At 43.2% G+C, this 24,846-nt stretch overlaps 1 protein-coding gene across 1 annotated transcript in view; it reads right to left on the bottom strand.

Annotated features, from left to right (window-relative positions):
- Positions 1-1,776: 1,776 nt before the first annotated feature.
- Positions 1,777-24,846, bottom strand: part of RPRD1B (regulation of nuclear pre-mRNA domain containing 1B) — a 51,017-nt gene continuing 27,947 nt past the window's right edge. The window contains exons 6-7 of the mRNA XM_080813277.1: positions 23,227-23,402; positions 1,777-4,429 (exon numbers count right to left, since the gene is read on the bottom strand). Of these exons, the coding sequence (XP_080669403.1) occupies positions 4,280-4,429; positions 23,227-23,402 (326 nt within the window). The 3' untranslated portion in view covers positions 1,777-4,279. The remainder of the gene's footprint in view (positions 4,430-23,226; positions 23,403-24,846) is intronic.

The following is a 24,846-nucleotide window of genomic DNA, read 5'->3' on the forward strand; positions in this document are numbered from 1 at the left end:
GATGCAGGCCATCACTTGCACAGCTGCATCCGATTTGTTAAAAAAAAAAAAAAAATTAGATAAATTCTGATTCATACTGCTAAGTTTAATGTTTATCGAACCAGTGGTAGAAATTAAATTTTAATGCAAAATAACTATTTCAGAGTCTAAAAAATTGAACCAACTGGGCTTTCAACACTACGTGAAGCTACGCGAATCCCAATCTACTATACAGGAGAATAATGGATTCTTAATTGAATCTGTGCCTTAGAGTGGAAGAATGATTTTTAAATGAAAAACCCCACGGAGGTGGTGATGAGAAATGAGTTTAGCCAGATGAATGATTCTGGCAGAAAGTAAGACAGCAAACCAGGCTGGAAAATAGCTTTCTCTTAAAGATCTCGACTACACCAAATGTAGATTAATTTGTGCCCAGTCAACAGTGTTTATTCCCATCTTCCTAGTCCCGTTCCTGTGTCTTGTGTTCTGATACTTGTAGACGTCAGTCTCCAGGGTTCCGCATATGCACCCCTCTCTTTTTAAAGCAACTGTATATAGCACAGCGGTGGTATTATTAACCTAACGAATGCTCCTGGGAACCTAGGATTTGCCGTTCAGTGTTCTCAGACTTCGGTCTTGCGCTTTTCTCCTGCAACACAACCACCCCAAGCTTTTAGGGCTGGCAGAGAACCCAGAAATAATTTAGTGCAATACCGTGTTTCAGAAGTAAGAAAACGGAGACCCAGGGAGGGAAGTACGTGGCCCGAGAAGGTCACACAGAGAGTTAAGGACTCTAATCACAAGAGTTAAGCATTTTGACAGATTCATGAACTCTTAGGTAGTTCCATCTTCAGCTGAGAATCTTTCAGTCATATTTTGTAGCCTGAAGTGCTAATTAAACCCGAGGAATTACGGACTTACTATTTATAGGTAGGAGTGGAGGCATTAAGTAGGCCATGAAACCTGCGGACACAGGAGATTCTGTCTCCTGAGACTCATGTGTCACAGTCAACCTTTACATTTTAAGGCAGAACTTCAGCAATGTACGGTTTCAACTCCCCTGATTCTGGACTTGGCTTTGAGCCACACTTTAGTCTTGAAGGACCACAGCTACTGCAGCCTTCTTGCATTCCCAGATGGGGAACCCCGCTTTTTCTGGCCAATATTGCCATCACCCAGTGGAGAGGTTAAAATCAGTCTTTCAAACCGATCAGCTACTTCGAAAGGCTGTATTTTCAAACTGTTTTTCATTATTTCAAGTTCTCACCAACGATGCTCAGCCCATGTGTTTTCACTGAGAGTGAAAGGAAAAGAGAAAGGAACATACCACCTGGGTTAATGATTACCTCACATTTCTTCTTTTTAACTGTTCAGAGTGGCTTTCATTGGATTGCCAAAATCAAATCTCTCTCTGGAGGCCCAGCAGTGTGAACAAAAGTGCTGAAATCAAAGAACTTCCAAGTCTGAATCTGTCAGAGACTGTGGTACTGGGGAAAAAGTCATTTAACCTCTCTTCATCGGTTCTCACTTCTGTACAACGAGGATAAAACTATGGAGGTACCTCTCCGGGGCACTGTGTGGATTGGCTAATTAAAGCTAATTAAGCCCCTGGAAAGAACTAGAAAATACTATGTAAGTGCCGAGTATTTATGGGCCACTAACAGTCACAAAACTCCTAAGGGACAAGATTCTGTGCAGACAGCACGATCCCTACTGGTGGGTCCTAATTACTGGCTGCTTACAAAGAAAGCAGTGGGTGTTCTGTAACAAGGCAAGGAAAAGAAACATTACACGATGTCGTTCAACAACACCATCTTTATTCAAAAATATATATCTATGAGACATTTCAGAATATACTGCTGCCGCCAATGACAGCCTATACTTCTAAATAAAGTCCTAAATTAATATACAAATTTAAGCTTTAAAAATATTCTTTAAGAAAAAAACAAAACAAAACAAAGAAGAATGAAGACTTTCTGAGGAATATGACCTAAAGGAAAGGTCCTTTGAGGCCTATGGATGCCCTAAAGAAAGAAAAAACACAAAACAAAACCACCCACCCCACCCCACCAGATCACCTCATACATACAAGGAGAAGAAAGGTTCATTTAAATTAAACAAAAGAAGTAATAAGCACACTTGGGGAGGATACTGGGAGAATTAAGATTTAAAAAACAAAAGTATTTCATTAAAAAACAAAACAAAGCCCCAAACTAACTTCCTCATAGGAAGTCCACTAGTAACAGGTGTTAGGAGGCCAACACATTCATTTACATAATTGCTACAGTTTCATTTTTTGCTCTTGCTGTAATAATTATGCACCAATTGCTGGTCAAACTCAATCAGATAAAACACAGCAGTGGGTGAAATCCATCACGTTATGACACTTTCATCTAGCTGATCAGAGCAAACATCTACTATACCCTTTTGATTCATGGCTAGTAACATTTCGCTTCCTCGGCGAAAGCACAGAGAATGTCCGAGATGGGTCCGTTCCAAAGCAAGCTCACACGCGGGACTAAAGCAGCACACCAGATGGGGAGCGGGGCGCATGTGCACAAACAGCAAAGACTAGACTTGATCTTGCAATTTTAGTAAGGTCACCTACTGCCCTATGGCCTCTGAGAAGAAAAACTTTACAGTTAGAGACTCATTAATTTAATAATGACAGGACAACAGGCAGTGTCAATAAGCAAACAACACACAGTCCATATTCAAATCCGAAAAACAGCTTAAATGCTACTATGTTCTACACAGAGTTAAACTGAACACCTGCTACGACTTTCCGTCGTTCTCACTTCACGGCAGGCGGGAGAGCTTCTTAAAGGAAAGCCTGCCACACGTTTAACACACAGGCTATGTTTCAACATGTTTAACATGTAAAACTACAAGTAATTGGCTTTTTGGTAATCCTGAAAATAGCAACTCAAAATAATGGAGATTCTGCGGCCCCCACCACTGAATTCCTTCTTACAGCTTCTGGATTTCAGCCTCTGGGCTCTACTCCTATTATACTACCGGGGCAAATTGTTTTCTGCCCTTTCCAATGTCAAAAACAAGCCTGCCAAATCAGAATGATTTACAGTTGGCAGGCCTAACCTTCACTAAAAGCAAGGTAAAAATCCTCTCTGACTACGATATATAGTCATAATGTCAGCTGGCATGATAATGGAATTAAAACCCCAAATTAAAAATCCCTGACTTGCCCCCTTCCTCTGCCAGAGATGAGCTATCCGGTGACAGCCCATCAGAGGACCCCTCCCTCTTCCGGGCACAGGGGCGCGCGGTGGCCAGTAGCGCGCGCGCACACACACACAAACAGGCGCAGTGCCGTATTCACAAGGGACATACTCAAGTTTACTCACCATACTGCAGACACGCGCCCAGCGAAGTAAATGTTAGTGTGAGCCCTGCTCCCCAAAAGACATGGGTTGAAAAAGCAACACCACCTGTGCAGAGCCCAGACTCTTAGTAAGTCTTAAGCTTTTGGGGTCCACCAGTGCCATTTCTAATAATTGCCTTCACAACCAATCAGGGCCAAAAGATCAGGTTTTTAGGAAGGTTTTCTCTGACAGTGGGTGGCTGGGAAGGTTGTTTGTAGAAACCTGGCGCAAATAACTTATTTTTAACTCATGCTTGTGATCCCCGTTACTCTTGTTTCTGAACTGTGACTGTGTTCCAGATCAGCTTTGAATCTTATCACTAGATGCCCTAGTCTGCTTACAAAACAAACGCACCTCACCTCTGACTACACATCACTAGAAGTAAGGGAAAGGAAGGATGAGATTTGGCAAACTCTTTATGGCAAAGCTGCTTGACAGTTGTGCCTCCAACCTTTGGGGTGGATGGTAGCCAGGAAAGTCCATGACTCCAGAGCGAGTCCTTCAGTGGAGGCCCGTTCTGAACTTGAACAAGCCCAGCTCAGAAAAGAGAAGTTGCTTTCATGACACAATGCTGTCATAAGCGATAAGATTCTTCTGAACGCTTCCAGAAGTACACATGATTTTCGTAACTTCTTGGGTGTAAAGAGAGAGCTAAGAATGGAAACCCAACAGGGGCATGAAAACATGAAGTGGGAGAGTTTGTATTCCTTCCACATACGAATCTAAACTGGACTCCACTCGCCACTGTTCTGAATTGTGCTCGAGAGAGGACGGAGAGGAGAATCAGAGTCTGTGGTTCTTGAGGCTGCAGGACCGGGATGGAGGGACAGAACCAGGGGCCACAAGGTTACTTCCAGCCATGACTTGCCCTCTTCTTTTTTGCTGGTAGAGATGGGATCTGGGGCATGACACCTGTCCTAGTCAGTTGAAAACAGGTCACCAGCAGAGGGCAGCGGGGCCAAGCCTCCCGTGACATTGGGCAGCAATGAGAGGTCTGGCAAACTCTGAATATGGGACTTCAGTTCCTTGCGGACCTGGGTTACCCGAGCAAGCTTCTGTTTATATTCCTAAGGAGACAAAGAGAAGACAATGCGGTTAAGTCCGTGTGTGCTGACGGTCAGGCTTAGGGAGCCGATACAGATACTCTCAGCTTCTTGCTCTACATTCCTCCCAGCAGACCACCCCTCCCCAGTTCAGCTAAACTACAGTGTTTGGGTTCTCAAAAGGAAAAAAACTTGACATAAAAAAGGAAAGCAGAGTTCAATACCGGCAACAGTGAATTAAATGGTATTTAGCGTCACACTTGAGATTTGGAAGGAAAAACAGTGGCACTTTGTATTTGCATTCTCTTAATTGGTTTTATCTATTGCAAAACACCTTATAAAATAAAATACAGATTCTCAAGCTTTCCAATTATCTTGAGAGCTCCACCTAGACATCCCTAGAAAACTCCCTATAAAGCAATACTTAGTGTTAAACTGAGAGAGTAATCCAGTATCACCAATGAGCACCACAGAAGCTCGAATCCCCACTGCCACTGCCTGCGTCCAGGACTTCGTCATTCCACGCCTGAGCAACTGCAGTGAGGCCCAGAGGAGGCCCGCTGGGAGGCTCCCCCAAAGACGCCAGGCTTATCTTCCGGAAGGCCAGCTTTCATCAAGCTACTTCCTTCAAAAAGTGAAGTGGGGCACCATAGTCTCTCCGTAACTGCTCAGAGCTCCAGATCTGCTAAGACTGGCTCCCGCCCACATGTTACTTCCTGCAGCTTCCCAATCCCCTGTGCACAGGCCGCTGCCTGCGTGTGCCACTGGTTTGGGGTTCCCCTCAAGCCTGGAGGGGGATCTTTCTTCTCCTGGTCTCAGGGAAGTTCTGCCTCCCTGTCTCCCCAGGAAAAGCTTTCCTCCTCATCCAGAAGACTGGTCCCCACCTCCACTGGTCCTGGAGCCCTCCTGCGCGCGACGGTGCGTCTGAGCCCTGAACAGGGGGCTCTGAGGTGCTCTCTTCACACAGGTTAGACTCCTTGGCTCCTCTAAAACAGGACTTCCCTGATGACAGGAACTTGGTGCACTATTTTCTTTCCTCCCAGCAAAAGGCACCCTTGGTAAATCTGGATGCAGTTAACAACCCTGAGCCTTGTGAGGTGTTTATGGCCCCCCTTGGGGCTGTTTTTTTTTCCCTTAAGAACAGCTGTGTCACCCTCCTTAGTCTTTCCAGAGAGAGAGAAAGTTCCTGACGCTGGATCCCCGCGGACTAAAGCCTCTCCTGCAGGAATGTAACAGAAAGCCCACAGAACGGGCTATGAGTCAAAGACTGGGTTAGTTTTGGCTCTGGCTCTAACTTGCTCTGTGATTGTAGGTGTGGCCTTTCGCTTCCTTTGTCCTCACCTTCCTTATCTGAAAGTGAAGGAACAGGCCCACTCACAAGATTGTTCTTCAAGTTCTAGATTCCTTTGCACCAGATACGTTCTACACACTTACAGAGGTAGAGAGTTTGAGGGCCTATGCTTAAGCACTCCTGGGAAGAGTGATAAGACAGGAAAAAGGTTAAATGAAGAGGTCAAGCTGTAAAGACAAAATCCAGGCCAGGAGGGGGAGAAGAGATAAGGAAGCACGGGCAGGGAGGCTCTGTGCCTTCATTAGTGCCAGCAGTCAAGGCTTCCACCTAAAATGAGAGCTGCTCACACAGCCATGGGATGAAGAGACAGAGGCAGAAAGTTAAGCTCTCCTGGCATCCCATTTCTTTCCTTTGTAGACTTAACGCAACAAAAATAATGGCTTACGTAAATTATAATGACACCCCCATCAAATTAGTGAGCTTCAGGAGGCTCAGACCAAACCCATCTGCTTTACCCATCATCTACCATGACCAGCAGTACCCTGGAAACAGCAGGTGTCCAACAGTTGCCCAATAAATTAACAATACATGAAACATAACATTACAAGCACATCACATTAAGTAATCAGCTTTCATTCTTGAAGCTGGTAACTAATTTCAGATCTGAGGACCTAAAATGTCAAGGTTTCCTGCCCTTCCCTCTGCAAACATTTTTCTTCTTTGGTTTTTTATACTTCAAGGGAAATTAACAGAGAAGACCAATTCTCTATTACTGAACATGGATTCATTTAATAAACTTCTCCTGATTCTATGTACACAAAAGGAAAAATAGTTACTAAATAGTTATCCCTTGCTCTCTACCCAAATCCTGTGACCAAAGGTGATAGACAAAAACCACCCTGACTTGGAGCCATCACTCCTGGCAGCTACAGAGGACTTCAAGTGAAGGCATTCCTTAAGAACAGTCTGAAGATCATGAGTGGACCTGGGGTCAGAATCCAAGGCTCTGTACTCTGGAGTGACGCTCACACTAACTTAGCAAGTCCATCTGAGTTTAAAAGGGAAGGCAGGTGATCTCATTAGACAGCACCTTAAGTTCAAATAATCCTCTCCTAGGCAATCTTTAAAAAACAAACAAACAAACAAACAAATACCATTTGTTCCTGTCTGGAGGTAGGGAGGTTGGGAGGAGGTAGGCTGCTATTATATCCTAAATATCATCAAAGAAACTTCATTTTAATTTTAAAGGAAACATATTCCCCATTAAAGTCCTCTCTCTGGGCCAGTCTGAAAGCTGACAGATCCCGTACACACCTCCTCATGCTACTGGGTTACTCTTTCCACAGGGATTTCTACTTTCAGAGCAGGTGCATGAGCCTAGGAGGAGGACATCACTACAGAAAGGACGAAAGTAGGACTGCCAATGAAAAAGATTAAAAAGCAGGGAGTTTACATTAGCAGACAAGACAATGAAATACTAATCAGGTGTAAATCTAACAAAATATGTACAAGACCCATATGAGGAAAACTATAAGACTCTGATACAAAGAAGAACTAAATAAATGGGAGATATTCCATGTTCATGAATAGGAAGCCTCAATATTATAAAGACGTCAGATCTTCCCAACTTGATCTACAGATTCAGTGTAGTCACAGTCAAAAGCACAGCAAGCTATTTTGTGAATACAGACAAAGTGCTTCTAAAATTTACATGGAGAGGCAAAAGACTCCAAATTGTTAACACAATATTGAAAGAGAAGAACAAAGTCTGACACCATTCAACTCCAAGACTTACTATGAAGCTACAGTAATCAAGACAATGTGATACTGCCCAGAGAATAGACAAATATATCAATGCAACAGAACACAGAGTCCAGAAATGCACCCACATCAATACAGCTAACTGATCTCTGACAAAGGAGCAAAGGCAATACAGCGGACTATTTTCAACAAAAAAGTTGGAACAACTGGACACTCACATGCAAAACACCAAATCTAGACACAAATCTTATACCTTTACAAAAATTAACTCAAAATGAATCACCGGCCTAAATGGAAAACACAAAACTATAAAACTCCTAGAGGACAGGAAAAGTCAATCTAGATGATCTTTGGTCTGGTGATGACTTTCAGGATACAACACCAAAGGCCTGACCCATGAAGGAACACACCTAAGCTAGACGGTACTAACATTTTCTGCTTTGCAAAAGACACTGTCAACAGAATGAAAATGGCAAGACACAGACCGGGAGAGAATGTTTTTATAAAACACAACATGTATTATCAGAGAAATGCAAATTAAAACCAGATACCACCACACATCTATTAGGATGACCAAAACCCGAACACTGACGCCACCAAATGCCAACAAGGAAGTGGTGCAAGAGGGAACTCTCATACATTCTGGTGGGGATACAAAATGGTACAACTGTTCTGGAAGACAGTCTGGTGGTTTCTTACAAAACTAAACATACTCTCACCATATGATCCAGCAATCATGTTCATTGGTGTTTAACTCCAAAGGAGTTAAAAACTTACGCCACACAAAAACCTACACTTAAATGTTTTTCATAATTGCCAAAACTAAGAAGCACCCAAGAAGCTCTTTAGTAGGTGAATGGATTAATAAACTCGAGTACATCCAAACAACAATTTTGCGGCATTAAAAAGGAGGGCTTTATCAAGTCATGAAAAGACATGGATAAATGTTAAATGCATATTACTAAGTGAAAGAAGCTAATCTGAGAAGGCCATATACTGTATGAGCCCAACTATATGACATTCTGGAGAAGGCAAAACTATGGAGATAGGGGTTGTGGGGATGAACAGGCCAAGCACACAGAATTTTTAGGGTAGTGAAAATACTATAATGATGGACACATACCGTCATACATTTGTCCAAACCCACAGAACATATGACACCAAGAGTGAGCCCTACAGTATGGACACTGGGTGATTAGGACGTGTCAGCAGAGGTTCATCAATGGCAGCAAATGCACCACACTGGTGGGGGGGGTGAGGGGGGAGGGAGTATATGGGAAATCTCTGTACCTTCCTCTTATTTTGCTGTGAACCTAAAACTGCCCTAAAAAATAAGCCAAGAGGTCTAAATGCATCAGCAAGGGTAATTCTGAACATCCAAATACAGGTGAAGATCGCCTTAAAAACTGTTAAAACATGCAGCTGGCTTAGCTGAGATAGCTGAATGACCTAGTTTAATGCTTTGAGGAGAAACGAGTAGGTAAGAATTCATGGCAAACTCTGATTAGGTCAAACTGAATAATGATAGTAATTTTATAGTCCCCTAAATAGATCAGGTAGTAACAGACTCTGATCTCCAACCCTTCTTCTTCTTTTTTTTTTTTTTAAATATAGATTCAGTCTTTTCCCAAACAAAGTCCTCTATAAACGTCACCATGGACAAACAAGAAAATCAAGATTGAATCCAAACAAAACTATCCCCCAACACAATTCCAGCTCTCACTTGCCTTCCGCTTCTCCTGCTCCCAGACCCTCACTGGTCAGGCAGTGGCACTTCCCCACTAGCTGCCTTTCCAGTTTTTCTCTTTGGTTCCGGACAGGCAGGGGAGAGAGATCATGAGAACCCAAGAGCCTTTTTTCTCAACCTACCAGCCAGCCTGTCTTCTAACAAAAGTTTGGTATAAGCTGGTATAAGGTTACAAACTGTGCCCTCAGCAGAAATCCAGCTCCTTTTCATGGTATCACTAAAATCAACGTGATGAGACCCGTTCAAAGTCTTCTGACTCATTTAAGTACACTATATCCCACAACCTCTTTAGTACACTGAGTACCACTCAGCTAGAGAAATGATGTGGCAAGGTGGTCACATGCTCCTTGTTTAACATACCTGACACTTGTGTGCAATAGAGGACTAAGCCTTTAACACTCAACGCTACCCCGCCTGGGAGAGGAATGCGCGAGATCGGGACCTGCACGATTTCTATCAGCAGGATGGCGGGGCTGCCCGGCCTTCTGCCTCTCTCCTTCTTCCTCTCCATCACAATTCACCATGGCTCCTCTTTGTACTCGTCTTCAGATACTTGCCGTTCCCCCACTACCTATCTTCAGCAAGAGGAGAGAAGGCAAATCCAAGTGGTCCTGTGGCTAGTCCTTTCCTGCTCATGCATAATCTATACCAGGCTGGTGGCAGAGGCGAGGGGCCAGGCTGCCACTCGGCTGCATGCACCTACCGCAGCAAACCCTACCTCTCCCACGAGAGACTGCAGGGAGCCGTGAAACAGGCAAGAGTTCTATCAGACTTGCTGCTGCTACCTTCTGTGTCAGGATCCCTGAGAAGGGGAGAGGGAAGTGGGCACCTGCGATAAATTGCCTGGGTTTATGTAACTGGCAAGAAATGTTTAAAACGCAGAGGGTGAGGCCCAGTGTGCAGTTCTGAGATAATGCCTAGGATTTATGGTCCTGGCAAAGCTCTGGAATCCTGCCCCACAGACTCTCTGAACTTGCAGCAGAAAACGCGTCCAACACCCCCTGCTTCCTGTAGATCCAGCTGACACTGTGCGAACACAGACCATCATGGAGCACTAAGACAACCGGCTGAAGGGAGCAAGCCCTCCACATTCTTTGCCTTTTTTGGTTAAGAGCAGCAGGCCAGACCTGACATGCTGCAGATGAGCTCTGAGATAAGAGGGTTAGAAATGACAGGGACTGACACGGCGGTGACCTTTCTACAGGAATTTCATTTTCAAAACAAAATTATAAGCTTCTCCTCTAACCAACTCCTATAAGAAATACTGATCAAAATGTAAACATCGTCAGATCTATTTTTTTCTGGCCAGGAAGTATTTATGTAAGAAAAATTATATTAGAAAGAACATCACAGGCAAGGGCTTGATTTGATGAGACAAGATTTCCAGTATCAAGACCAATGTTTTCCTTTATCTGGCCCTGCTGTGCTATAGGACATATGGTATATAAAAACCACCCACTGCTCGGCTACTCCCAATTAAGAGTCATAAAGGGTTATTATGCACGAAGAAGTTTATGAAGGGCCCTGTTTTAAAGGTGACCTGCCATACTGAATTTAAGTCAAAGAACTGCTTCATCGCATGAAGACTGAGAGCCATGCAGAAAGGGGAAGCTGCCCCTCACCCTAAAATGATTTCACACCCCGAAGTCAGACCTCTTCATCCTGCCAGGAGGCTTATTACTTCTCGCCAATAAAGCTCAGAGGAGCTACACTTAGAAATCACAGCCTCTACTTAAACTACAACACTTCTCTTTCTTTTGTTTTTTAGGGAAAACATATACATCTTCAGACTGAAAATAAGAATGCCACTCTAACTTCTCTTCAAGAATCTATGCAGGAAGAAAAAGCCGTAAGTGATCTGCACCTCTCCCCCAGCCAGCTCCCCGCTCCCACGTGACTCAGTGGCAGCTGCAACATTTCCAAATGATACATTCTAGGGTGTCATAGCAGGGCTGGAGCTGCTGAATAAGATGCTGGGGAAGACAGAAGAAAAGGAGGAAGTTGTGGTTCCAGCTCCAGTGCTCAGGGTCTCTCGTCTCCATTACTAAACCCATAAAAAAGGTAAACACAAAGTATTTCCCAGAAGGGAAAAATGACAAAACGGCTACAATTAGAGGAATGTTCTCAGAGCAATCCAACCTATCCACTGGAGAAGTCAAATGGGAAGGGGCTTTGCAAACTTGGAACTGTACCACAGAGTGTCTTCAGGGTATTTCTTTCTCCCCAGCAGACCCTCTACACAAAAGGTTCAAGGGAGCTTCTACTGCTACAGCAAAATCTCCCTTTAAAAAAAAAAAAAAAAAAAAAGATTTTACTTATTTATTTGAGAGAGAGAGAGAGAGAGAGAGAGCATGAGAAGGGGGAGGGTCAGAGGAAGAAGCAGACTCCTGCCAAGCAAGGGGCCTGATGGAGGACTCCATCCTGGGACTCCAGGATCATGACCTGAGCCAAAGGCAGTTGCTTAACCAACTAAGCCACCCAGGCGCACCAGAAACTGCCTTCTGACAGGGATCTGCAGAAGAGAAGAATAGAAAGATAGTGTCTATATATAATTAAATTAATAAAAATGAAAAAAAAAAGTGAATTTTAGGACTGGGCAAATTTCCCAACTTTAATGTAATCATAAAGCTAAATATTTACAATTTAACATATGTCCATAAAATGCTTTAAAAAAGATTTATTTTAAAAAAAAAAAAAGATTTATTTTGGGGCATCTGGGTGGCTCAGTCGGTTTAGTATCCAACTCTTGATCTCGGCTCAGGTCTTGATCTCAGTCATGAGTTCGAGCCCCGGAAGACCAAGATTTAAGAATGCACCTGGGTCCTCCAAAAAGAGAGAGAGAGAGAGAGAGATTTATTTAAAAAATGTACCTGGGTCCTCCAAAAATGCTTACATGTATGCCATGGGTCCCTCATTACATAAAACTAGGTAAAACCATGATACTAGTACAAGAAGAACTATTTACTATTTATAGTTAAGTATTTTCCTTAGAGGCGCCTGGGTGGCTCAGCTAGTTAAGCGTCCCGCTCTTGATTTCAGCTCAGGTCATGATCTCAGGGTTGTGCGACTGAGCCCCACATCTGGCTCCAAGTGGAGAGTGGAGCCTGCTTAGGATTCTTTCTTTCCCTCTTCCTCTGCCCCTCCCCTCCACTCGTGCTCTCTTTCAAAAAAATAAATGAGTTTTGAGGGTTTTTAAGTCAAATGTCAAAAAATCTAAGTTTTATGCAAATAACAAAGCCCCCACAAGCTGGCCTCCTTAACAACTATTTTTATGGAAAACCAGGTTACTGATGTTGCGCAAACATCAGAGATGCAGGCCTTCCAATGGTTTCTCCTTCTGAGCCAAATGCTGACAGAGTCAAGTCTTCCTGGAGGGGAGTTAAGAAGCAAAGGGTAGAAAGGCAAAGGGCAGCTTCCACATGGAATAATTTTAGGCAACATTTATTATAATTTTAAGCGCTAGCAGGTCTGCCTGGGGCAAGGCAGTGTGTAGATTACTGCACTGCAACTGGATATAGTTTTCTCTACAAGGAATAAAAAGAGCAATTTCTTTCTATAAGCAAAAAAAAGAAAAAAAAAAAAGGAGGGAAATAACATTTCTGGGCTCCTCCAAAAGACTAAGGGTATATCGCATCTCTCCCACCAGGAGGTTGCTGTGATGGAAAGTATGGAGTCAGAAGATCCAAGTTCAAATCCTATTCTACCACTTGCCTGTGGTGCACCACAGAACACCTCGCTGAGCGAGGCATCCTTACATTTAGGATGGGAATGGAAACCCTGCCTGCACCATGGGCTGATGCCAGATCTGAATGAGAGCAGGTACATGCCAAACTGTTCAGTGTGAATCAGCACATCTCAGGGGGAAAAGAACTACCACCACTCCCACATTTTTGTGTTGTAAGCAGTCCTTAGTCTTCCTGACCTACATATTCAGAAAAGGCATGCAGAATGGAAGAAAAAGAGAAGTGTCAATGGGATACAAAGATCCCATCCTCTTACAAGCCATCTGAGTATGTCCTGAAAATCTGGCACCTTTACTAGAAGTTGGTTTGAGCAAATGAAAGAGCCTCTGGGGGCACCAGGGTAGCTCCATCTGTTAAGCATCTGACTTCGGCTCAGGCCGTCATCTTGGGGAGCCCCACACTGGGCTGCTCTGTGCTCAGCAGGAAGAGTCTGCTTCTCCCTCTCCTCCTCCCCATGCTCTAATAAATAAAATCATAAAAAAAAAAAAAAAAGGAAGAGCATTCAACCTCCAAGACCATGGGTAAAAAAGTAACATACTTTTATGTCTAGATAATACCAAAGTCCAGTCCCATCATTCTAAAGGCCGAGAGAGAGGAAGAAATGTGTCTAAGCAGTAAAGTCTAGATCTCATGGGAGCATCATCAATGTGAAAGGAATCCCCCTATCAAAGATACAGCGTCTGACCTAGCCTAGAAATGAACTCAGTTGCAACCATACCTACCACCTGAGATGAAGACACTGTATCGAGCGTGAGGAGAGGGATGGGGATGACACAGTGACAATCCAGATAGGATTTTATGGTCTGGTCAGGGAACTAACGAAATCATCCATAAACAGAGTAACAAACCATGTGGTGCTCTGAAGGAAGAAGATAGGGAGAAAGGAAGAAGGGAGAAACCTGGTTTTACAGGGTAGGGTCTCAGGGAAATATCGTTTGACACAGAATATAAATGATGAAACAGGAATCAACAAGGTAAACAGCGGGAAGGAAAGCGGGCAGAGTGTTTTAAACAGGGGGAGCAGCACATAGAAAGTCGGAGACCCGATAGGCCAGCACAGACAAAACGCAGTGGAACATGTTAAGAGACAGGGCTGATGAGGTCAGCAGGGGCAAGCCACGCAGTGGGGCATGGAGCATGCGGCGGGAATGGGCAAGGATTTGGGCTTATATTCCCTGAGCCAGGGGCAGTCATTTAAATGTTTACACAGGGGAATGACCTGCTCAGAGCTCCATTTTGGAAAAGAATCACAGGGCTGCCATGTGAAGAATGAGTTACAGAACACAGAACAAATGCAGGCGGGTCTGCAAAGAGCTACCACAGGTGAGCAGGGGAGGAGTGGTGGCAGTGGGGGCTAAGGTGGTGGGCGTGGAGACACACAGGAAGAGAAGGGGACAGATTCAAGAAAAACTGAAATGAAAATCAAAGAGGCTGTCAGGCAGAGGTGCCGCACAGGGGCTGAGGGAAAGACTGGGACAAGAGGAAGCTGAACTGACCCATCTGGGAGGCGGGACGAACAGGGAGTGACACTGGATGAGCTCCGGTGTCCTCTTTTGACAAATGGCAATGCCATTCTCTAAGAAAGGGAAAGAGAAGGAAAGGAAAGGTTAGAAGAAGAGAACAGTCTGTTTTGGCCATATGACATCTGAGGTGTCTGTGGAAATAAGATATATGGGTCTAAAGCACAAGGCAGGGTCTGGGCTAAAGATCTAGATTTAAGCCATCAGCACGCAGGTGGGAGCTGAAGCCACTTTGTGTGTCACGCAAGGACAGAATGAGAAAAAGGCTAAAGGAATACCAACATATATAGGGTGGGGTTGGAGCTAACACACACAAAAATAAGACTGGAACAGAACCCAGAGAAGGAAAACACATAAAGGGTAATAATGAACAGTTCCAGAGCTCCAGAGAGGCCCCAAAAGAGCAAAGGAAACAAAAGACAGTGGGGGTGGGGACAGGTATCTTGGCATCTGAGTCTGGACCCAGTAGTGGTGGACTCTGAAGATGGCCACTTGAGCAGAATGTAGATATGCATGCCAAGCTGCGGTGGGCTCAGAAGTAAAGGCAGCGAGGGAAAATAAGGTAGGTGAAAAGGGACAGTGAGCGTGTGCTCACGTGAATGTTGCTGTTCTGTTTAATATTAGAGAAGCAAAGCATGCTACCTGTGGAGAAGGGCACCTATAGCCAGTCTACTGGAGAAGTCTTTGCCAGAAAGGAAAATAAAGTGCCCCTGAAGGCTCCGTGTGATAAGGAAAGGCAGGCTCCAACAGCTTCAGGGTAGACAAGTGTTAGTAGAGCCCACTTGCCGCAGGTGAGGGTGATGTCGCTGTTTTATAAATGACAAACCACACCAAAGATAAAAGGCTGCGAGGACCACTGGCCTCAAGAGAGAACGCCAGAGAAAGCCTGGAATGGCGACTGCATTGTAACTGGGGTAAAGGATGCCCATGGGAATAACTCCCAGCAAGTCTATGCAAGTCTATGCCTCATAGAACAGAAGCATGATGAGCAAAATAAAAGGACCCAGAAAAGCACCAAATACATCATCCCAGACGTTTTGAAGAAAAAGTGGACTGAGTTCATTAATCACTATCCAAACCCCAAGAATGCTCAGAAGGCTGCTGGTAAATTTTTGTTGAGTTTAAAATTGCAGTTACCCTGCTTAAAGTTCTCCAAGTACTTAATGAATGGATTAAGCAAGAGAGTTGTCCACACTTTTTCCTAAAGATATTTAAGGAATCTGAATAAGGGCAAAAACAAGTAAGGAGGCTTGCAAAGTCATAATGACAGCTGGTATCTTCCCCTCTTCACAGGAAGCACGTCATAGCTTTGGGAGCTTATGGGCTTCATTTGCAAAGGTTTCATTCTGACTCCCGATTACAACCACGAACACTTTTAGCTGTAATCGTAGGAAAAGACTTTCTAATCTTAATTCAAGCCCTGTATCTTATAGAGATAAAAATAAAAGTCAGAAATGGAACTTCCAAGATTGCAAAGTATGACACAATCCAATTTTATTCTCTACAAAAATTGTGACTTCAAGTGGGTGAAGGCCTACTTTAACAGTAGTAAGAACATTCCTAAAGACTAAAATAGATCTCTGCTCAAAATGACACGTATCCATTGGGTCAGACATTTAGACACTAGGGCTTAAATTTCTGTAATCTGAACCTGCTCTCAAAACGATGCTCCCTCAAGTCAGTGTTATAATAAGAAGTAGCTGCTATTTCTCACGGCTGTTTCATACGTAAACATAACTTAAAACCCAGAAGAGAGCCCCATTTGTCTAACTAAACTATTCAATGTTCATTTCTTCACAGAACAATGATTAATGCTTAACTTGGGGATGGATATCTGTATGTCCTATTTATCTATCTCTAAAGCTCTATGAAGTGCCAGGCTGCCGAAGATGTTTTGGAAGAGCAAGAACTCCTAAGGTAGGAAAGCATATTAGTGGCAAAGATCTTGAAATATATAAACTTAAGCATACTTAAAAGACAAGCAGGTATCTACACATACACACATAATCCATTTTTTGAAACTTACAGGAAGCAAATACTCCCATACTGGACGTTAGCCCAAAGTAAAAAAAAAAAAAAAAAAAAACCAAAAACATACTCAATAAAAATAATCACTGATTATCCAACTATAGTGTTCAAGCAACCATTTAAAATGTTTACACAGGTTTCTGTTAATAAGTTTAAAAAAAAAAAAGCATGACAGAAAATTGTCCATGTATTATGATCACTTTAATTTTAAAACTGTAGAAAAAGGGTGCCAGGAGGGCTCAGCTGGTTGAGCGTCTGGCTCTTGGTCTTGGCTTGGGGGCCACTGGGTCATGGTCTCAGGGTTGTGGGATCAGGCCCCGTGTCAGGCTCTACACTTAGCTCGGAGTCTGCTTGGCCCTCTCCCTCTGCTCCTCTCCTGGCTCACTCTCTTTTTTGCTCAAATAAATAAATACAATCTTAAAAAAATATATATATATATATGTAATTGAAGAAAAAATAAAGGAAACATACCAAAATCAAAAGTTCTCTGGGTAGTGAGATTATAATTTTTTTATACTTATTTTCTAAGCTTCCCTGTGATGTGCTTGTAATCAGAAAAACAGAAATAAAGAACCAATAGTTGAATAAGAATGAATGTTCTAGCAGGCAGGCAGTGACTAGGGGCCCAGATGCTGTTTTGACTTAACATGTATATGTACTTTGTAAATACAAAAAAGCAGTGTTACACACACCAGCTGAAACTCAGTGGAGCTATTTTGGAAAACAGGAGGAATCGCCAAAAGTTGGGCTATAAGTATGGAAATGATGCTATGACTAAACGTATGGAATTCTAGCTGGGAGAGCTTTGAAATCATGTCACTTCTTTAATGTGAAGCCTCAAGTGTTGGCGAACCATGCCCTTAGGTCACCAAGTACAGTGAAGTACATTAGAACGGTTATAATGAGGCATTCTCCGCCCCCCTTCACAAGATAACATTAAAAAAATACACACATGAGCACCTACCCACTCCCCTACCCATGCGAGTGCGTGTGTGCATGCAACCTCACAGATAAAAGCTCCAACTACAAATCTAACCTGAGTGTAAGGTTTGGCAGCAACCGAAAAGAATGAAAGGACTTCAAGGACACAGCCTCTAAACTCCAAATTACTTGCAGAACCACAAAATTCAAGCAATGTCCCCACTTGTTGGAAGGAAACTTTGTAGGGGGAGGCTCCCATCTCAAAGCAGAGGTGAAAAAGCAGGGGCGAGCCACGAGCTGCTGTGTGGGGAAGGATGTGAGTGCAAACCCTCTGTGGGGTCCCTTGACCAGTGTAAGCAGACTGACCTTTTCAACAATGGCTGGAACAGCCCATGGTGTTGACAGCACTGCGACTCTAGGGAGAAAAAGAATTATCTGCTAAGGAAGGGCAGTGAGTGTAGAGGACTGCGAGCAGGTGGGGCCAGGCTAGGCAGGGCTGTGAGAGGCAGTCTAGGCGGGGGGGGGGCCCTCTCAGCTCCCAGGGGAACACTGCAGATGATGACTAGGGTCAGGAGTCAGGAGATTAGGGTTTTGGTTCTTACTGACTTCCTCTGTGACCCTGAACTCCTCAAAGACATTCTGAGCTTTGTTTTCTCATCTAAAATGAGGATTAGATCACCGGCTCCCATCTGCCCTTACTGGAATGGACAATGAGATACTGGCTTTGAATATCATGAGAAAAAGAATTTACTCCAAAGTTGACAAAAAATGGATTTATCTCCACTATTGCCTATCCTATTATTGAAATAAATGCTTTTAACCATATGTACCCTGCAGGGAGGGGGCCGATGCTGCCAAAAACAACAGATGGCCATCAGTTTGGTTTAGTACCTTCTCAGCTGCACCCAAAGAATTTCTCAAGTTGTTATAACCAAACTGCAAACAGAAATACGAAGAGTCACAAGGCAATGTTAGATCCTGGGCCATTTCCCCCTTCCCAGCTGTGCTGTCTGAAGTAGAAGGCTCTACTCCCGAGTATTTGTTATGGCCAAGGGGGAGGTGCCAAGTTGGGGAGAAGCAGCAGCCCCAAATTCAATGGGCCAATCACCCCCATGCCCTCAAAGCATGTACAGTCACAGCCAGAAGGGTATGTAGAACCTCGGTGGCAGAGTTGGCTCTCTCAAACCTTAAAAAGGTCTTCTCAGAGGCCACTCGGAAATGCTTCATACAACTATTTTAATCCCCCTACAGAAGATGGCATTTTTCTAAAACAAGGTTCTTGGGGATTGTTGCAATGATTCAACTTTGGTTGCTCTTCTGTGTAGGATGCCTTCCGGCTGCTGACCTGATGGAATCAAATTTAAAATAAACAAAACAACAACAAAGGAAAACAAAAACCTGGTGGAAAGTTACCAGATGTCTGCCTTGGATTCTATTCCTGGTCTGTGGCAACCTCCCTTCTCTGAGTCTGAATTTCTTCACCAATTCGGAAGTCAGACTCCATGATGTCTAAGGTTCCATCCAGCTCAACAGTCCTGTTAACGACTTACATCCAGGTCTCAATGTGCCACTTCGTTTTGAGCAAAGAGTGAGGCTGTCTGTCATGGCTGTGCCTTGGTGGCTTTGCTGAGCACACATGCATCTGTATGCACGCTCCGTAAACATGGGGCTACACATACCTACTAAAAGGCGGCGCACACTAATGCCCTCTCCTGTGGTCCCTGGTATTCGTGGCACCTAAACGGGGCCTTTGTAACGGCAAATGCACCAGTTAGCGGGCCTCCTGCATGCTTTCTTAAATTCTGCAGCAGAAATTTTAAAAGATCTAAGTAAACAGAAAGAAATCTTGTGTTCATGGATTGGAAGTTAAGAATGTTAAAATGGCAATAGTTCCCAAAACAATCTAGAGATTCAGTGCGATTCCTATGAAAGTTCCAATGACTTTTTTTTTTTTTTTTTTGGCAGGAATGACAACCAAACACTAAGATGTGAATGAAAATAACTGATATATTATGGTAGTAAAACAGCGAGTACCTGCTCCTTTTCGATTTTTTTCCTCCAATGTTTGTACAAATAGATCTCTGTTCCCTCCCTCTGTCCCTTCCCCTTCCCCCCACATGCCCTGATCACTCAGATGAACATACCCACATTGTGCTTTTATCCAAACTGACAAGACAGGAAGTCCATCCAACCCATTCTGACATGGCTTATGAGCTTCTAACACACTGGGGTAACAGTCACCTCTGTCTACCAGGAACAAACTTTCCCTTTGCTCTAAGATCTGAAGTCTGGAGGCTTTTCTGGTACATTTGGCCTCACCTTTTTGAATTAGCTTTCTTCTGTACCCTCCAAACTTCCAACCACTTCGAGGCTGCCGTTTGTGCTTCCTTCCACATGTCCTCCTTCCCATTTCTAGATTTTCTCACGTTCGTGACAAAAGCATTGCAAATAGATTTGAAGCAGCCCCCTTCTAACCCTGCCTGGAATTTAAGGGGAAGGCTGAAGGCCAACGTCACCATACATCCAGAAACAGAGGCAAAAAAACAAAAGAAAGGGTAAAAAACAAAACCCCGTCATCTCAAAATGAACCATGGTTCTAGTTCTACTTAAAGGGGGAAAAAGCACAAACGAGAAAAACCATAGGAGTTTTCTATCAAAAAGTCACCTTTCCTTACCACAAATTAAATCAGACTTGTCAAACCACTTTTCACCCAACCACAATAAATAAATAAATAAACAACCAAAAACAAAGAAAAAGAGTACATTGACTGATGGAAATTTCATGCACAAATATTTATTGAGAGAAAGTTTGTTCCTGGCACTGCAAGAGCAGAAGACCACAAAGGCTAGCAGACTTCAGAAGATCTGCTGAAGGGTATTACAGGGTTCAAAAACTGCCCATGTGTTTAATAATTCTCCCATATTGAAAATAAACTTCTGACCAAATTAGTGTTGTTATTACTCAGACAGTGAGCTACGATACTCCCCTTACTTCTCCATTCACTGCTGTTTCTCCCCCAGTAGAGTGTGAGCTCCTTGAGGGAAGACAGCACACCTTGCTCATCTTTGGACATCTGGCTGGCACGGGCTGTGTGGACTTTATTCATGAATAAGCAGCTCCTTAAAGAGTACAGAGCCTGGTTCCCATTGGAGCACGGGGGCACTTCCCTCCCACCGCTTCTGGTTTTTTTTCTTTCTTCATACATTTGTCTGCTCCGGTCTGGCTTTCCCATTTATAAACATATTTCTCTTCTTCACTTGCGATTTCCCTTTACAAAAAGCCTTTTATTGCCTTCCAGGAAGTTAGGATTTGACCTTAAACCACAATCAGAGTGGCCAACTGCCTCCTTAATCTACATTATGTATAATCCCCTGGTTTGCTTTTATGTTCACCAAAGCTGTTTATGACTTCCTTGAGGGCAGAAACACAATCTCTCTCTGTGAGCCGTAACTGCCCCCTCCTACATGCCAGCACCTAAATCATTCTTGGCTCCAAATCATCACATTCCCTATTCCAAAGCTTAGGAGCCACCCAGAAATCAAACATAAGATTCTAAAGTGAAAGACAAAAAGGTACGCTTGTTACATGAAGGAAGAGATGAACTTAAAAGGGGGAGTGGAGAGGGGGAGGAGAAAAACTTATCTGTTAACAAATTAGAACTTTGGGAAGAAAACAGGCTCTCAAGCAAATCATTACATTTCCAGAGTTCTGAGAATTCCATATTCACACATTAAAGGTAATGACAGGATTAAAAAACAATAGCAGATTTCATTTACATTCTGATATGGCAATTTTAAAACAAGGACTACGAGTGTTACAAAGTGAATGTTAAAAGGACAAGCATACTTCACGACAGCCCTCCTCAACAAGAGACTGCAAGGCCTGAGAATGATTCATAGTGGTTAACGCATCACCTTTCAAGCAGCACATACTTTTCAAGTTTTGTCATTGCCATAAGGGTATGGTAGAGTGAGACCAGTCTGTTCCCGAATAGGGAGAGAAAAATCATAAATTCTAGAAAGCAGACATGCTTTAGCAAACATGGATAAAGAAAAAAACTAGCCAGATCTCAACATCTTACATTGTATCTAGTCTTTTGTTTTTAAACAAGCAAATTTAGCTTCATTTTTACAGTGAATGGTTTTGTTCAAGTGACTAAGTGACATGGTTTGAGATAAGAAAGGACCTTTAGCTCAGAATCTGTACTTTCCAGCAATGGTAGCCTCCTGTTCTGATTCTTAAGCAATGGAACCCCAATGCCCAGATGAGCAGAGGAATTTGGACTGGAAATTTGGACTGTAGCTACAGAACAGACCCAAATCTCTGATCCATCTCTGTGCTTAATGACCTTTCATAGCATCTCACAAACCACTGGTTCCAAAGAAACCAGAATGAGTCCCCAAGAAAATACAGGGAGCCAAGTGCAACTGTGAGGAAGGGAAATAAAGAGTTAATCCACTCTACCAACCCAATCTCCTTCTCAAAGACTCTGTCCTCTATGGTAGCATGCCACGTTCCACCCAACAACAGCTGCTCATGATAATCAATGTCTGACAGATCAGAGAAAGCCCTTAATGTGTCGCCAAGGGGCAGTTCAACAGATGGCATGGTGACTTACAACCAGAATCATTAATTACACTCTCTTATTAGTCCCGGGGCACAGTGCTGAAAATGCTTCCTCAGTGAAAGATGAGCATTTCAGATAAATGACCGTCTGGTATTGCCTGTGAAACTCCCTTTAGGATTTCTGGTCAGTGTCGATTTCTAAATCTAAGCCATACTACTTTCACAACCATTTCCCTCTTTCACTTCCGGACTGGCTTATGAAGTTCCCCCAACCACTACCCAGCCCTGCTCCCGTAATCACTGCAGGTAAGGATAGGGTCAAAAGTGCCCGTCAATGCTTGCCCTCCTCAAGTCGCCAACTGCGTGGAAAGGCAAGGACCGTAATCTCAGCCACAGGACTAGCTCTGTTTCCCTCCCTCTGTGTCAGAGAATATGTTTCTTGAGTACTGGGGTTGGGAGGGGGTACTATTCCCTCCCCCCTGTACCTACTCTGGTGCTTCCTGTGATATATAACAGATTCTCTGACTGCAAACTGTCCTGACCCCTGAAACCGCTAGCAGCTTGGGGCAAGCAAAGGTTCCCAAATGTCCACACCGCTGGCTGTGTTACGCGAGCACTGATGTAAAACCACCATGTACTTAATTAAGAAGCCAAATAAATGCAGGGTAAGGAACTAGTTCTAAAGCCCCTCCCCAAGGGCATGCAGGCTAATGTCAACTCAGGGTAGAAAGTAGCACCTTCTCAGCAGTTTGAGAACTGGACTCCATAAGCACTACTGTGAAGTTTTAGAACTGACTGCAGATAGAGCTGACAGGCAGACTACTTTCTGGCTTTAACCACGGCTTACGGGTCAGAAATCTCAATATAACCTAAAAGAAAGACAATTTTAAGTATTTTCCAAATCCTACCAAAAACACATGCTTCGGTTTTGCCAACCACCTGTTCTTTTTGTACCTGGATCTACAATTTTTTCTTTAATGTGAGTTCAAACTAAAGTAGTATTAAGATCCTAAATGCTTTAAGGATTCAATGCTTCTTGCATTCCAGTTTGTTCTTTCTTGGACACACAAAAACATGACTTGTTTTCAACTCGGTTCAAACGATTACAATATCTGGTGGATCTTCTCAACTCATTAGTTTTTAAAAAACAAAAAAATGTTAACAAAAGCACAAAGAACCTCCTGCTATGGACTTATAGGAAGGGAAACTTGGGCAGTCTGGGTCTGCCTCGGCAGGTACTCACTTCTAGTTTTTTCTCCTTTTCTGACAGAACATCTTTCTGGTTCTGGGTGTACTCCACCAGCATCCGAGCCAGCTGGCGCCGGTCTTCCAGTTCTGCCGCCAGACGCCCGTTATATTCTGCTAGTAACAGACATGCTTCATCTACCGTTTTTGAAAGACGTTCAGCTGCCTCTTTGTCTATGTACAAATGAGACCAAAAAACAGAGACAATATAGAAATCACACAGGCATGATTACAAACATTTCTGGGGGAGGCTAACAGTTTCTCTCCCAATGTACAGAGTCCAAGAATAAGCCAGAACCTGTAGACAAACAATGGATGGGCTGACAGAGAAATCCAAAGGCACTCACTCCTGTTAACAAGACAGGACATCTCTGAATTACCTGATGTGAGGCAATTGTACAAGGAGGGGAATCTTGCAAAGGATTTCTAAATGCCTATTCCTGAAAAAGCTCTACAGACAAAACAAACAGAAAGAAATATTTAAGGTCATAGTCATACATGAAATAATTTTTCCTTGCCTCTGAAAGTTTCGAAAGCGTTTTCATATTATTTTGTTAAGAATCCTTCACATGTTCTTCTGAAAGACAAAAGCAAGCACTCATTTCTTGGGTGTGGAAACTAAGACCAAATAAAAGCTATAGGACAGGTTTGATACCATGTGGTTAGCAGAGGAGTTGGGACTCAAAACCATGTCTGTAAAATGGATCTAAAACGTCTCTAAAATAGGACTCTGCCCCTTATACCATGTAAGTCTTGAAACTGGGCAGGAGCTCTCTTCTTCCATTCAAGAAAATATGGGGTCTGATAAGAACTGACTGTTCTTTCAAATTCTTTAAACACGACCCACAGTAAGAAACACCCTTTATGCAAACACAAAAAAGAAACGAAAGTTTCATAAAACAATACTTATCCTTACTATGTGCAAAGTGTTCCATCTTCTACTCTGTGTTTGTTTTAATTTTCATCATTACCTACCAGACTGATTTCACATCCAATTAATGGGTTGTAACTCACTGTTTGGGAAAAAACTGTGCTGAAGTATCAAAGTATAAGAGAGGATATCCTTGGAAAAGAGGAGGTGAACAAGGCTCAACATTAGGAAATGAGAGGAAGCAACAAAAGGATGATCTGTATTAGAAAAGTAATGAAAAAATTAATTTCATGTGGGTCTGGTGAAATTAGAGCTCTAATATATATAGTATGTACATATATATACATGTATATGTACATATTATATATATATATACACACATGCACACACACACACAGTATTTTTAGAAAGGCTTTTAAGGATCAAAAGAGTAGATCAGTACTTTGAAACCAAGAGCAAGGGCATCCCATTCCCTCTTGCTCACTCCAAGATTCTGCTTCTGTGACTGTCCCTTGTGACTCCCCACACCTCTCAACTTCTCTTCCTCTGCCAGCACTATCATCAGCATAAAAATATGCCGCTCTACCTTCTGTCCACATGTCACTCTCTAGCTACTGCCCCATTTCCCTGCCTCCTTTACAAAACTCCTCAGGAGAGCTGACCATTTTCCTGGTACCCACCTGGTACCCTGGTACCCACTTCCTCTCCTACCACTGTCACTTAACCCACTCCAATCGGACTGCTATG

Source organism: Martes martes (assembly GCF_963455335.1).
Source record: "Martes martes genome assembly, chromosome: 9".
In the NCBI taxonomy this organism is placed as follows: Eukaryota; Metazoa; Chordata; class Mammalia; order Carnivora; family Mustelidae; genus Martes; species Martes martes.